At 35.6% G+C, this 15,447-nt stretch overlaps 1 protein-coding gene across 20 annotated transcripts in view; it reads right to left on the bottom strand.

The window, feature by feature from the left end:
* ABI3BP (ABI family member 3 binding protein) overlaps nucleotides 1–15,447 on the bottom strand; it is a 173,591-nt gene that overhangs the window by 35,887 nt on the left and 122,257 nt on the right. For 12 of the 20 annotated variants that reach the window (XM_064725451.1, XM_064725461.1, XM_064725363.1 and 9 more), the window contains 13 exons: nucleotides 13,506–13,553; nucleotides 12,955–13,029; nucleotides 11,335–11,382; nucleotides 10,776–10,850; nucleotides 8,517–8,591; nucleotides 7,581–7,655; nucleotides 6,237–6,311; nucleotides 5,538–5,612; nucleotides 3,862–3,936; nucleotides 3,157–3,231; nucleotides 2,601–2,675; nucleotides 866–940; nucleotides 312–386 (listed from right to left, as the gene is read on the bottom strand). In XM_064725451.1, the coding sequence (XP_064581521.1) occupies nucleotides 312–386; nucleotides 866–940; nucleotides 2,601–2,675; nucleotides 3,157–3,231; nucleotides 3,862–3,936; nucleotides 5,538–5,612; nucleotides 6,237–6,311; nucleotides 7,581–7,655; nucleotides 8,517–8,591; nucleotides 10,776–10,850; nucleotides 11,335–11,382; nucleotides 12,955–13,029; nucleotides 13,506–13,553 (921 nt within the window). The remainder of the gene's footprint in view (nucleotides 1–311; nucleotides 387–865; nucleotides 941–2,600; nucleotides 2,676–3,156; nucleotides 3,232–3,861; nucleotides 3,937–5,537; nucleotides 5,613–6,236; nucleotides 6,312–7,580; nucleotides 7,656–8,516; nucleotides 8,592–10,775; nucleotides 10,851–11,334; nucleotides 11,383–12,954; nucleotides 13,030–13,505; nucleotides 13,554–15,447) is intronic. The other 8 variants (XM_064725373.1, XM_064725431.1, XM_064725497.1 and 5 more) reach the window with 6 other exon arrangements.

Genomic DNA, 15,447 nt, shown 5'->3' with positions numbered 1-15,447 from the left:
AAGAAAAAGTTGGAACTCGGTTACATCGATGTTTGCAACACTATGTACATATGAGCATCCAATACACAGCTCTAATAGTGTTTAAAAACTTCACATAATCTTCAGTATTTGAGGCAATACTGTGCAAATCCCATTTTCAGAGCAACAAAACTAAAATATTTGATAAGGAGAAGAATAAATTTTCATATTATGTATTTGAAACAGTTTTAAAGTTAATAATAAACAGATCATTAAACATTAAACTGTACTAATTTTACTTAAGATCTACAGACTCTCAATACCACAACTTAAGAAAATCTTAAAAAAATTACCTGTATCAAACCAAGGAATTTCAGTTGCTTGTCCAATTTTGGGCCTGGGTGAAATGTGGTATGTTTCATTGGGAACTGAAAATGGACATATTGCTGCTTAGCAAATGTAAATGGTTTCCTTTTAAACATAAGATATCACAGATGGAAAGGAAATTCAAACTGTCTGTGCAAATCATAAACAAAAGAGTCAGGGCTAGAAATCTGGCTGAAAATCATGCTTTTATACATGTAAAAGACTTTTCAAGTCTGGTAAGATATATATCATTAGTAAGTCAGACAAAACCAGAAAAGATAATAAGGCAATGCCTTTTTATGTGACTCCTCAGCCTTGTATATGTAGCACTTATTTCTATAAAGAATCACATGAATAAGAAAAATGGCTGGAAAATTAAAACCAGCAACATTTTGTACATGCATTGGACTGTAACTAACAAATGAACATGACAAAGATATATGAAAGTATTTCTGTTGATTAAAGTGTAGGTTTAGCCATATAGCAAAAGCAGAGAAAGTAAAGATTGATGAAAAATAAACTGATGCAATATTCTCATTACCCAAAGTTATTTTGGACCCATCAACAACATGAACTGTTACAAGGTTAATTGATCCCAGGTGTGTTGCCCTTGGAGCTATAAAAAATAAACCATTGTTCTGTGAGAAGGCAAATTAAAGAAGCTGGATTTCATGAAGGATCTGTCTCTCCATTGTTTCCTAAAATCCTATCTGCACATCTGCTAGGACAATTTGAACAGACATGAGACAGGCACATTCTGATTAGTCTGGATGTATTTTCATGCTGACAAGCAGACAGTGCAAGCATTCTGCTGGGCCCCCACTAACTTCAGAACACTTGCCCTAAACCTGGAGTTCTGACAGTCTTTGGCCTTTCTCATACTTGTTGATTAATTTATATTTCTCAAAAATTTCTAGAAGCTATGAGTAATGTATTTATTTTTCAGACCTCACTCAAGTTTGAATGAATTAATTGAAAGGTCTCTAAGTTGCTGGATGAAAAGGACAGACTGGCAGGCAGAGGCACACACTACATGACTCTTTGTCTTTCAATAAATAAGAATATAAGGTAAAATAAGGTAAAAAAATAAGAAATAAGGTAAAAATGTGGAAACAGGAAAATAACCTACTTACTCAGTTGCTGAAAGGTGCCATTTATACTTCACAGTAAACATTTATTTACAGTTTTTCCTACCGGTAGCTTGTTTTGCAAATGCACCTTTATAATGATTTAGACTTTATATATACATTTTATAATGATTTTTAAAAGGCAAAAAATAAGCCTCTAAATCTGTTCTCTAAAATTCTTTCCCTAAAACTAAATTTGTGGTAGTACCAAAAGATGGCACCTGTTAACTATGACATGATTGCAAATAGCTCTTGTTCAACTGAGACTTAGAATCTAACTTGGTTATTGAATAGCCTTTCAAAACAAGGTATTTAGGAAAGAAATCTTTCTCCTGGACTGCTCAGTTTGATGTTCACAGTAATATATATATATACATATGGTGTATGTATAGATAGAATATAGTTCTTTAATGAATGGGGTCTCTGCTTGAAATCTTTATGCTTTGGCCATAAAAATGGGCAAGGAGAAAGAAGCAGGGGGGAAATTACTAAATTATTAATTAAGGTAATTTGTCTAAGAATAAAATTTTATCAATTCAGAGGTTAGATCAGAGAGAAGAAAAGATGAGGAGCTGCTCTTATAGACATGTAGTCTCACCTCACCTGATTTTTCTCCTGTTTCCTTCCTCCTTACCAATTTCTATTGAAATTGATCATCTCATGGTAGAGCTCAGATATCACCACCCTTCACTATAGATGTGCATCCCTGAATCTACCATGGTTACTGCAAAAACCCCTGGTATTGAAGGCACTTCTACTCTTAGCATGTAAAATATCTTGGACTGAAACTCTGTAACCTGATTTTCAAAAGTACTTGAGAAATGGAATCAAATGTATTTAGATTAACAAAATTCCCCAAAACAAAAGACTTTTTGAATGTAAGCACAGAAATACATTTTTATTAAAATTAATTAAATTTCTCACATTTTTTGATGGCTACTAAACCCATCCAACTGCTTTCCATGGAAATTGATCCAATTCTTGGCCATTCACTTTGATAGAATTTATGAACAAGTTCTCAGCTGAACAATGACACAAAATTCTGTCTCCTTATTATGCATGCCCCATGATCACAAAAATCATTGACAGCAGAAATATAACTAAGGCAGTGCCACAGTAACACTTCTAAAGTTACAAACTGTAAATTACCAGGTTTAGTTTGTGGTACTTCTGGCCCAACAGATGTTTTGGATTTGGAAGGAATGAGCAGTGTTTCTTTTGGAGCTGAAAGAAAAGGAAAAAGATTATTATTGTATTCTTCAGGAGTTATGATCCAATGCCATACTTAGCCCACAGAAAATGCATGCCTCAAATGCCTGAAAAAAAGACAATAACAATTCCACGGCTTTCTGGAACCTGAAACAAAATGACTAGCCAAAACACAGAAACGTCCCAGCAGTGTGCTGTAGGATAAGTTGAGTTAGGGCCTAAAGTTCTTGCTCTAAAAGAAAAACGAGGCTACTGACTTTGGTTGGAGATCTGACAAATACAGACTTCTGATCAGACATAAGTTGTAGGCTACTTTTGCTTTACTTGGCAAATAGAAATGAGAATCCTATGTATCCTAAGATACATGCACGTGGCAGCAGAATGACAGATAGTGGAATGGTGTTATATAAATACCACATTGGAGCATGTTCTCTAGAAATTTCTCCACTGAAAAATTAGAAATACCTGCATCTTAGTGTTAAGGAAACTTATTTACCCATCGTTGCCCTTGATCGACCAGTGGTGGTAGAAGATTTTGTAAAAATTGGTTGTGGAGTTGTCGGATATATTGCTGTTAAGGAGAAAATGTGAAAAATCTTAGAATATTTATCTGTAATCCAAACAAAGCAACATTTAGTAAAACCTGTAAAATGTCCCAAACTAAGGAGGAGCAGAATATCTTGAAAACCAGCTGCTGACAGACATAATTATCTCTCTATTAACTTCTGCTATATATTTATATCAAAAATGGGAAACCACACAGCCCTCCAGAACTATTTTTAAAGCTATTTTCATTTCAGTACAGCAGACAATGCCTGTAGCTAACTGCACAAGCACATTGTAAAGAAGTTCTGTTGCATTTCAAGAAAAGATTAAAAAAAATATTCACAGAGGAGCACCCAAGACTACCAGTAATCACAGAGAATTCAGTCTGCCTAGCCACAGAAATTTGTCAATATCCATTACTATATTTTAGTCATCATTTGCTATGTGTAATAGACAGAGGAATACCATTATATATATTATACATATCTTACTGTTATTTGTAGTGCAGTTTTGGCTTATTTTACATTGATCATCTGAAGTGTAATGCATTTGTTTCACCACAAAACTGGCTAGGAATAATCCCATTGAGAACCACAAAACATGATACTTGGGGAAAGAATGATTGAACACAAAATTAAAATAATGCCTCCATTACCAGGTCTGGTGTATGGCACTCTTGGTCTTTCAGTTGTTTTTCGTTTGGTATGAATGAATGGTTTTTCAGTCGGAGCTGGAATAAAAACAAAAAGCACCCAAAACTAAAATGAAAAAACAAACTGCTTTTCACAGCACACGGGGAACATAAGTATGATCTGATCTAGAATAAGGCAAATTATGTAAGAATAAGCTGAAAGCTGGAATACCTGCAAAGAAAGGAAAACAAGTTGAATGGCCACTTATGGCAGAAGACTTCTAAAAATATATACAAATTTGTAGCTTTGCGTCAAGCAGTCTAGAACACAGTGATTAACATCATAATTCTGTAATAGGACAAAAATAGACAGTGGTAACCTTTGTCTTCCTCATCTGCCACATATGAGTAGATGAGGACAGGATTTCTTTTTCACAGGAACATTTGTGTCAAACTTGATTTTTAAATTAAATTCTTTGGTTCTTATGTGGGAATGATTTAATATTGTTATCTTCACACTATACAGTAAAAAAAATCTTGTAAGTAAAAGTAGAAATCATTTTCTGGAAAAGGTTATCTCAGCACTTTTTAGTCTGTGTTCTACACCAATTTGAAAGGTCCAAAATGATCTGCCTTAGCCTGTGCAGTTTCCATCGCCCTTGCTCTGAGGAACCATTTTCTGCATGTGACTATTGCTCAGGTAGCTCAGGTGTTCACAACAGGGCACCTACTTCATAAAGCTAAATAAACAGATACTGAAGGAATACTAAGTATCATTGCATACAGGGAATATAAACTGAAATAGAAACATGTTTAAAAGCAGTTTTAATTTCCTCTTCCTCAAAAAGAAAAGAAACATAGTTTGAAGATTATAAAATGCCTATTAATATTTCATTCTCAGAAAATCACGGTCAAGGTCTGTCTCTGAAGCTGGGGACAGAAAACTAGTTGAACAACAATTGCTCAAGCAATGCTCCTGCTCCCAGGAGGAGATAGTGCTTGATTCAGTGACCCTTAGTTGGTCCACAAGTGACAATTAATTTAAGAAGGAAGAACAGTCAGCTAAGGTTTCATATATTTAAGCAAGTCTTCCCAACATGGATAACTAAAGAAAGCAGAGAGGATGGTTTCAAGAAGTACAGAGGGATTTAGACGGTCACATATCGGGTCTGGAGTCTATGCTGTTGTTGATATATTAGAATATTTTTCTGTAGAATTAAACCATGAGGGGTGAAGAAGAAGAGTACTTTAGAATGAAATTATCCACAATTCACATGAAGAACAGGGGATTAACTCAGTTGGTTAGAGCATGGTGATAATGCAAGGGTTGTGATGGGCCAGTTTACTTCAGAGTTGGACTCGATGATCCTTGTGGGTCCCTTCCAGCCCAGAATATACTGTGACTCTGTGAAGCATCACTATCTGCTCTTTAAATAAAGTCCCCTTTTACTGGAAAACAGATAACATCTGGAGGAATTGCATCATCCTGACTGGAAAGGCTAGAAGAGGAGGAAAAGAACCTTTGAAAGTAAATGAGCTCATGCATTATTACCCTTATCAAGACCAAAGATCAAGTAAGTATCTACAAGAAGAGCAAAATTTTATTATTAGCTTTTAATAAAATATAATAAGCTCTCTCTAAGATGATATTCTCTAAAAAAGGTGTAAAATAGAATAATTATTTATGAAATAACAGTTACCAAATATTGCCTTTGTTCTTTCAGGAATACGAGGAATCATAGTAGTATCTCGTTCATCAAAAGTTGGAAGAATCTCTGTTGGAAAAAATGTCAATAAATTATCTGAATAATGAAAGGAATCTCCCTTTCCTCCTTTTCTCAAAAATCCTTTCAGCACTATACTGTATACAACAGGAAAGGGATGTTATAGCATTTACCCTCAGAAATTTATGGTTAGGAAACAACAGCAACAAACCTTCCGTGAAATCACTGATTATATTACATAGATCAGTTGGATTTATGATGGGGAGTCACCTCAGCAAAATGTAATTGAAGGGAATCCTCACTCTAATCTGGGTAAAAATGCACGTATAAAGAAAAAGCATTGCAACAGCCTTAGGAGGTTTCCCTCATAAAAGCTCCAAAAACATGGTGCACACTATTAAAGTGTGTTGCTCACACAGAAGCTGCAAATAACTTTTTATCCTTGATTAAAACATATAGGTTGATACTATTTCTTCTGTTAATATCTGCATAAAACACAAAAACTCTTGAACTGTTGAAGTTTCTGTCATATTTAATTGCATCCCTGCAAAGATTTCTTAGCCTAGAATAGTAACCAGGTGACAGCTGATGCGCTGATGATTATTCCCCCCATTGCCACCCCAAAAGCAATTGTTCAATTATCCACTGAAGCTTCAAAAAGACCAGATAATTTACCAGGCCTCCTGTATGGAGCATCCGGGATGGGAGTTGCTCTAGGTTTAAAAGGAATATGATGTGGTTCTTTAACAGCTGAAAGAAAAGATCTGTTTTAAGGGTTTATACTTTGACAAAATTAGGTTTGTTGCACAGGCACTGCATGTCTCATGCTTGCAAAGAAAAACAATCCCTGCACGACAGCCTGAAAAACTGAGTGTCAGACACACATCAAGAACAGGTCAGATACATGTCAGGAATTCAAGAGAAAACAAAATCCTGAATGAAAACATGAGCAGGAAATTAATCAGGTAAGCAAAATCTGGAGTCAAGCAACAAAGCCAGAAAGAGCATAGATAACTACAGGGAATATATTTCTGTCTGTATTTCAGAACCTGCAATACCTATGGTGTGCTTGTCTCCTACAAGGAGGAATTCAAAGGAATTACAACGTGTGTGACTGGGAAAGAAATTTTATGTGAAGATAAAAAACCAGCTAGGAATCTTTCAATACCTGCAACAGAGTAGAATGTAGTTCAATTAATAGAAAAGAAAACAATTCAAAATCACAAACAGATTATGTGAAAAACAGAGTAGTGATATATAAACATTGGCCCAAGGAGTACTGAAAAAATAATAATGACCAGCTCAAGGTAACAAATTTACCTGCTGCTGTCTTTTGCTGTTCAACTGTAAATGTACTAACTGCCAAAACTCCATAAAAACAATAAGATGCACAGAGTTAGTGGTGAGTATAAGTCAGGGGTAAAAATACTCCCTTTGACATGACTGGTTTGTTTTCAATTTGGAACACATTCCTTTTTTTTTCCTTTTCTTTGTAAAATTAGTGAATATACACTCACTTAAAAGAATGTTGAATGGATACTCTCAGAACTGTTAGAAGTTACAGAGGTTTGGCTGTTCATTAGTATGTAAATCCCTATTAAGTTTATTTTTGAGGGTGACATTCCATTACCAGGTCACACAAACCTATGAGTGGTTTCAGTTAGAGATATTTGGAGTCATACATGAAGGCCCTCAAGTAGGTTTTTCTCCAAGCACCTTTTGACAGGCACAAAAGAGATGCAACTTCTTCCAACTTCTCATGATGTTTTTGTGTTGTCTACCCTGCTCTACAGATTATTCAGCTGTGATATATGTTACGTGGCTGAAAAGCAGAGGCTACTACTAAAACTCAGTCATTAAAAATAGAAATCACCTCTGTTTTCCTGGAAACACATACTTAATAATCATCAGAGAATGTATTTGTAATATGAAGAAATGTTAATCAAAACGTGATTCACTGAGGAAAGACAACCCAAAAGAAGCCTGGATATTCAAGCAGAACAAAACAACAATGTGTACCAGGTTTTGTGTATGGGACATCTGGACTTGGTGATGCCCTGGGCTTGGAAGGGACACGCCAACTTTCTTTGGGACCTGTGGAAATGAGCAAAGTTTTGACTTTATTATTGAGGATGATGATTCTTCAATTTATGAAGATGTGCAAAGTTTTGAACACATTGTTGAGGATGATGATTCAACATATGTCTTTGCATTTTTCTGCTGAATTAGAAGATTCGTTTTCTGCTAAGAAATTTTTTAGGGATTATTTCTGTAATTTAAAAATAATCCCAAAGAAATCTCCTGTTAGTGCAATCAATACAATGCCAGTGCAGAGACTAAAGACAAAGTGACTTTTACAGTGCAGGGTCAGATCAACTCTCCACTCCTAACAAACAATAACAAACACAGCTTTCTACAGAGTAAACTGCTGTAGTTCCAACACTTCCTAGTTGTGCTTCACAAGTGTTTCGTATTCCCAAAACCTGCTGCTCATTTAAATCAACTCTGCATTAAAAAAAAAAAAAATCATCAGCAAAGCCATCAAAGCAGAAGAAACATGGAAATTTACTTTTAATTATCAAATTGACAGAGCTATATCCAAAGTTTAGGGAACAGCAAAGTACTGTAATTTTACACTTTTAAAGAAGCAACTCAAAAATACAGATATTAGGGAAATCAAAATGCAGATTTTCCTGTGTGCAAGGGCTAAGGATGGGTGTTAACCCACACATCTCCATTGTGTGTCACTGACATGTATAAATATCCAGTTGATTTTGTTCAATGACAGCTGTATAGCAAAATTTGATTATGACAGCGAAGCACGGCCTGGACAATAAGTATCTCTGTATCTTCACAGAACTCATCAATTTTGAACATTATCAAAATGACAAAACTTTCATTTTGAACATTATCAAGATGACAAAACTTTCAAGGGCAAAATATTGATAAGCTTACTTGCTCTGGTTGGAGGAACACGTGGACTGGGTGATGTTTTAGGTTTGGAAGGCCTGTGATATATATCTTTAGAAGCTGAAAGAAAGAAAGAAATTGGGTTAAGCATTATTAAAGTAATAAGTAGCTTCAAACACAAATAAACTGCTCTGTAATGGGTGTAGTCCTGGAATGATTCACAATATCAAATTCAAGTGACAAAAATGCCTTAGTCAAATGGATCTGCCTCAAGCAATCATATGATCCAGGATTAATGAAGTGATTGTGCTCTGACAGTGAAATTGAGGTTTGAGCAGAACAGAATTATTTTCCAGTCTGCTATGAAGGATTGAATTTCATTTCATAAAACTGGAGGGGAAGAGAAGAAAAAGAAAGAGGAAGGGAAAGAAAGCTTTCAGGATGCAGCTCTGCCCACCCATGGTGCTCTGCACTGCCAATGGTGCTATCCTCCACAGGATGACTAAAAACATATAATTAGGATCCTGTTCTGATCTGCCCTCTGCTTCTTACCACTAAATGTTCAAGGAAATCTTCCTATCTTATGTGCATAACAACTTGAAAGAAACAAGGATTCTCCTCATTTGTTTCATAGAAAATAAGAAGACACCAAGAACCTTGACAGTTAAATTATTAAGGAACATGCAAAGAAAGGTGACAATTTTTTTCAGGTCTGCTTTTAACAGTTTGTGCTAAGATGAAAGACAATGTGACCATTCAAACAAGAAAGCATCATTACCTATTGTTGCCTTTGGTTTCTCAGTTCTAAACCTAATTGTTTCCAGAACTGCATTAGCATAATAAAACAAAAAAACCAAAGTATTACCAAGAACACTCACTGTCTCCACAATACTCATACCATCCCTGCTAGGGCTGATGACAGATAGTCACTCCTCTCTGAAACTCAACATCCAAGTATTATGTTCCACAGAGTTTCCTCCAGTTCAAGGTAACAGCTCTAATACAGAACAGATCCCAAATATCTGAAGTTTTTGTAACAGCCACAAAAAGACTGTGGGTGGTCTTTTTCTACGTTCAGCTTTGTACACTTTCCTCAGTAATTTCAAGGGTTTTTTTTCAAACAATAGGTGCAGACTTACTGGGGAGAAAAGGAACCTGAGTTGTTGTCTCTCTGCCCATCTCTTCACCTGCACCATCTAATACTCCATGTACCTTGGATACCCATACTGGGTCTGGCTGGAATGGGGGTTATTTTCTTCATAGTAGCCCTTCTGTACTATGTTTTGGATTCATGAGCAAGGAAGTGTTGATAAAATACCAATGTTTTAGTTGTTGCTGAATACGCCTTGTCGCAGCATCCAGGAATTCTTTGTTTTTCACTCTGCCCCCAGGCAAGAGAGCTGGGCTAGGGGTGGGCAGGATGCTCAGAGAGGACACAGGACAGCAGGACCACCCTGGCCAAAGGGATATTCCACCTCACATAAAGCCATCTTACAGCAAAACTTTCCAAAGCACCCATTGTTCCTAGACTGGCTCTGCTCTGCCTGTGGGATGTGGTGTGTGGTTGCTTTGTGCACTTGCTTTCTTCCACCTCTTTTTATCCTCCCTTATTAAACTGCCTTTATCTTGAACTATGATTCTTTTCTCCTCTTTTTTTTTTTACTTCTTATCTGATTCTCTCCCCCAGACCACTATGGGGTAGAATGAGCAGGAGGTTAGTGTGTGCTTAGCTTCTGGCCAGGGTCAACCCATTATGGTACCTCACACATTCGAGTGTGAGTTGCATAATTTACTTCCTCCCTCCTTAATTCTCCTAAGGTTGTATATGGGTATAACAACCCCTGCAGACACAATTATAGGAAGTATTTTACATTCTTCAATCTCTGAACAACACAATGGCTCTGGAAAAGAAAATCAACAAGTATGAATGACAGCTTGTGCCTGGAAAAGAAGAAACAGGCACAATTTAAGGAACACAGAGCAGAATCCTTCCTCTTTGCAATGACACCCCTTGTTTTCATCTTCACTTTACCAGAACACAAGTTATACAGCAAAGACTTATTTTCACTGAGAATTGTACAGAAAACATCAATTTCTGCACTGACTTACAATGTCATAAATAACTGAAGATATTTTCAACTTACCAGGTTGCTTATAAATTCTATATGACACTGGATTTTACCCCTCAAGGAATATTCTAAAATATATGCCCGAGGAATACATACAAATCTGAAGCTCCAGGGATCACAGTAGAATCCATAAGACACGTGTCAGTGTGAAAATGTAAAAAACCAATGAACTTACCAGGTCTTGTTCGTGGCACCTCTGGGCTTGGTGATGCTCTAGGTTTGGAAGGAAAATACTGTGGTCCTCTAGGAACTAAAAAAATAGCAAATATTAGAATTTTTTGGGAACTGATACTGACAGAAAGAATAACATTAAAGAAGAACACATGCCTTGGGGACCCTTTGGAACCACAAAAGCTTGAGTAATGGAGAAATGTGAACACTTGGTACATAACAAACCCCCGTGCTGATGGAAAACCTCTGTAACAGGATAATATAAAACAAGGCCAATATTGTTGCACAGTATGAAAGGTGAAGCAGCATGATAGAAATGGAGCATAGAGACAAGCAGTCAAAGGTAGGCTGTGGTGCTTCCATCCCCTTGGCAGAACACATTTGTGTGAGGAAAAAAGAGAAATTGTTAGTAAAAAATCACCAAACCCCATGTTACAGGATGAACTTTAATGGTAAAAAATTATGAGTGGAGTGCAATGAAGCAGTGCTTGTGATGGTCAATGAGAAAAAAGCTAAATGTGATGGTCCCCAGGTGATTTACCCTGTAGGTAAAAAACTGTTACCTATTGTTGGTTTTAGTTGATCAGTTCTAAGTGTTATAGATTCCAGGACTGTATCAGAAACAAAATGGAAAATATTTTTTGAAAGTTGAAAATTTACAATTAGCATACTTTTTGAATCATGTACTTTGTTTACTGCCTCATTCAGAAATAGTCGTATTAAATATCTGAGAAAGCAGTGAAATCTTCAACATAGTGAGAGCTTTGTTCTCCCATAGACTTCAATGAAATATCCAAATATTATCATTCTGTTATTCAGAAAATGGCTGTTTAGGGACACAAATCTCTTTCCTTGGTGATGTGCTTCAAATGCATTTTATATACACAACTGGAATCAGACAGTACTTGTGTACTGAACACTGTCATTAAAGAGCATTACATGGTGTATTGCATTGCACAGTCATATAATTCAGTTCTAGACTGGAGGGGATCTAGAGACCGTTGGTTTAGAGTCATAAGGATGTGAAATTAATGTGTCAATTCTTCTGTATGGAGTACAATTTTAAAAAAAGAAGAAATATCTTGGGATATTTTAAGACAATTTAAGATAAGTGGATGATGCTGTAGAAAACGTTCTGTATATTACAGATTCTTGAAGAAACAGTAAGCTGTAGAGGCTTTTGTTTTTGTTTGTTTGCTTGTTTTAAACACAGATCAATACAAGCTCATAATATTTGTGTGACAAAACCATAAACTATTTCTGAGAAAGCCAGGCTACCATAACAATGAAAAATGGCCACAAAGGTAAAAACTGAGTATATGAGAAGCTGCATCTTAAGGTGTAACTTGGAAACAATGTTTTATATTTAGATGCCACGGTTAAAAATTCATGAGAAGACAAAGATTTTGACTGTTTGCTACATGAGGAAATCACATCTAATAGATAACATCAGATTTCAAAAATATTGGTCTATGTCTACAATTTAAAAGTCTTCAATAAAGTGTTTATGCTCAGATTTTTCACATTTACCAAAGGATAACAGATATTGATATTTGAGACACTTGCAATTTTCTGTTGCTATTACCAACTGGAAAGCATGGGACAGAAAGTAATTTTTTCTGCTTACCACTGAATTCCACTGCTCTCACATTTAATAAAAATCCAGTATTTTGGAATTTAATAAAAATCCAGTATTTTGGAATACAATGAAAAGGATCATTAATGCCAATAAATGTTTACCAGAAAATACTAAGTATGCATGTATAACTGGGCAATTTAGTTCCTCATGCAGAAAATAATAATGACATGAAATTAATTGAGTGTGGCTTAGAAGGGAAACAGATTCATTTTACCAATGCAAAGCAACGTTGGAAAGAATTATACCTCCCAAGTAGCCTCAGTACACACTTTATTTGCTTTGTATTTGCTTTAGTTAGCGGGGTTAATCTGAGTGTACCAACACTATTCTCATCGTGCTGCCTTGAAGTAGCAGAGGTTTATTCTTTTTCTCAGTGAAAAATACCTAGCAAATGTCAGTACTCATGAAAGCTGCAATTAAGTTGCTGAATAGTACAGAACAGAACTTTATTCTGTTTTAACTGGCTCAGGTAACTAAACAGCTGCTTATAAACACATTTCAATCCAAAACAAACTGTACTAGAAACAATCACAAAGTAGTTTACCATCTTTGGCTTGTGGAACGTGAGGTTTTGGTGAAGTTTTAGGTTTAGAAGGAACACGTGGAGTCACCCTTGGAGCTGGAAGAGAAAATGTGGGCAGTGAGTTGGTTAAATTGCACAGCAATTACATGTGATAACCAGCTGAACACACAAGCACAGAAACCTCACACCTGCAACTGAGAAGAAATAGGCAAATCAGGTAATACTCTCCATGTGTTTGCAACAATCTAAGCAAGAAAGTGGAATTTTAGTCATTTTTGAAGCTCAGTTTTTGTTTGTGTTTTTAAAATAAAAACTGGAACAAGCGCAAATAAGCATAATTATGAGAAAGGTGATTGAGAGCTGCCAGCATAATTTCTTTTTTCCTAAAGGAGACATTCTAGCTGTGAAGAAAGCAAAGCACCCAACTGTTCTGAATGCCAAGCAAGATAATTACCTAGAAGAAAAATGAGGTTAAATGAAACAATCCTGAGGTAGAAGGTGACTAACTTCAGTGATGCTTGCTGTGATGTAAATAAAGCAAACACAACAGCTTGCCAAGGAAATATTATTACCTATGGGTGACCTTGGTGGTTCAGTTCTAAGTGTAATAGGTTCCAAGACTGAAACAGAAACAGTGTGACAAAGTGAGTAAGGAACACACTCAAAAAATTTAAATACTCCAGTGGTAAGTAGAAAAGCAGGCACTAACACAACACCACAGTACTATGGATCTTCAAGCTGACTTTTAAATCATGGGCAATTACAATTCTTAATAATACAGGCAAAATAAGAAATAAATAATTGGACAAACTTGACGGCAATAGAAGCAAAAATATGTGGATATAAATCAGTAAATGTGGATATAAATCAGTAAATCCAAGAACAAGCAAGAGAAGAGATTGCAGAGTTTAACTTAGAGACAGCAAGGGACTCTTGATGTACAGAATGTCAAACTGAACTCTGTTATTTCAAAGTAGTATGCTGACTGTGAAAAAATAGTTGAATTTTTTCTCTAAAGTGAGTAATTAAGCAGAGGACTAAAAGGCTGCTATTGGTAGAGCAGTATTTATCAGTCATCTGAAAAAAATTAGTTTGATAAAGCCTGTTAATTTTTTCTCATATCCACTTAAAATTTGAATCACAAAACCAATATATCATGCCCTTTTCCTGGTGACAAACTGTACCAACTGAGACAAAAACTTATGAGATGGTAGAATCTATGAAAATTTCTTTGCAATAAATAAAGCCTATTAAAAGAATTTTAATGCACTAATTCTTTCATCTCAAGGCAGTAACAAGTCAAGTAGAATATAACACACAGATATCCTCACCTAAAGATAGAACCTGTTCTATAACCCACATTCACTTATCTCCCAAACTCTCTTATGCATCTACCCAGTTTGAAAATGGGCTCCACAGTCAATAACACTTTAAAACTTTGATTGCAATTGAGGGGGCTAATACTAAAGTATTTATTATATGCCTATTAACATGCACAGTACAACATTCTGTAGTATTAATATTGCTGCAAATGAAGAAAAAAAAGCAAAATAACCAGTATTAACTTCTACTGACAGTGGCCAGATACTCCATAGAAATGTCAGACCACCCACTAATTTTTCAAATGTTCTCACTACATATGCCTGGTTTGCAAAGACTTTGCCATTATTCAAGCTCATCAGTTACCTTTGGAATTAAAATTGAAAATCTTTTCCTACAAAACACTAACTTCTATTTTCAGGTTGCTTTTGAAAAAGTCAATCATTTCTTACAAAGAGAAAACCAGCTTTCAATAATAGAAAGATATTTATATTATTTGTTTGGTCTGCAAACTGTTTTCTGGAGCAATATGGTTTCCTTTTGTACAAGTATTATCCAGAAAAAATTGAATCTCTCTTCTCCCCACCTAGAGGGGAAAAAAAAAAAAAAAGTTGTTCTCTTCTTTATTTTCTGCACTAATAGAAAGTCTCAAAGTACATAATTTTAAAAGAAGTGCCTCATCAGACTTAGCTTGAGGTGTTTTGATCTTAGCAGATCATTTGGGCTTCAAATGTGAGGAATGTGTATTTTGGATACTGGGAAATGTTTGTTTTGTGAAAACGTGCATTTAAGCTGAAAGTAAATGGTCCCATAGTAAATCACATTCAGGTTCAACAACAAAGAAATGATGCCTAGGAAATGAGCCTCTGCCCCTATCAATGAATAACCACAGAAAAAGGAACTGTACTATGTGTTTAATGCATGAAATATTGTTGGATATGAACAAAAAAAGCAATGATTATCCATTTGATGGATAATCAAAGAGCTGGATGTTCTTGAGCAGCAAAGTTAACTACTCATAGTTTAGTCAAAAGCCAACGAAAAGATTTAACAAGCACTGCTAAGAAAAGGCTGTTATGCAACATTGACCTTGAGAAGTCAATGTCATTAGAGGAGTTTTGAGAGAATTTCATGGTGTAGAACTTGTTGCAGTTGAAAACTATGAGTTTAAGTGAGTTGCTGCTAATTGACCAA

This window comes from Zonotrichia leucophrys, chromosome 1, assembly GCF_028769735.1.
Source record: "Zonotrichia leucophrys gambelii isolate GWCS_2022_RI chromosome 1, RI_Zleu_2.0, whole genome shotgun sequence".
Classification (NCBI taxonomy): domain Eukaryota; kingdom Metazoa; phylum Chordata; class Aves; order Passeriformes; family Passerellidae; genus Zonotrichia; species Zonotrichia leucophrys.
Note: the sequence above shows the minus strand (reverse complement) of the source record. Positions and strands in the feature narration are given on the sequence as shown.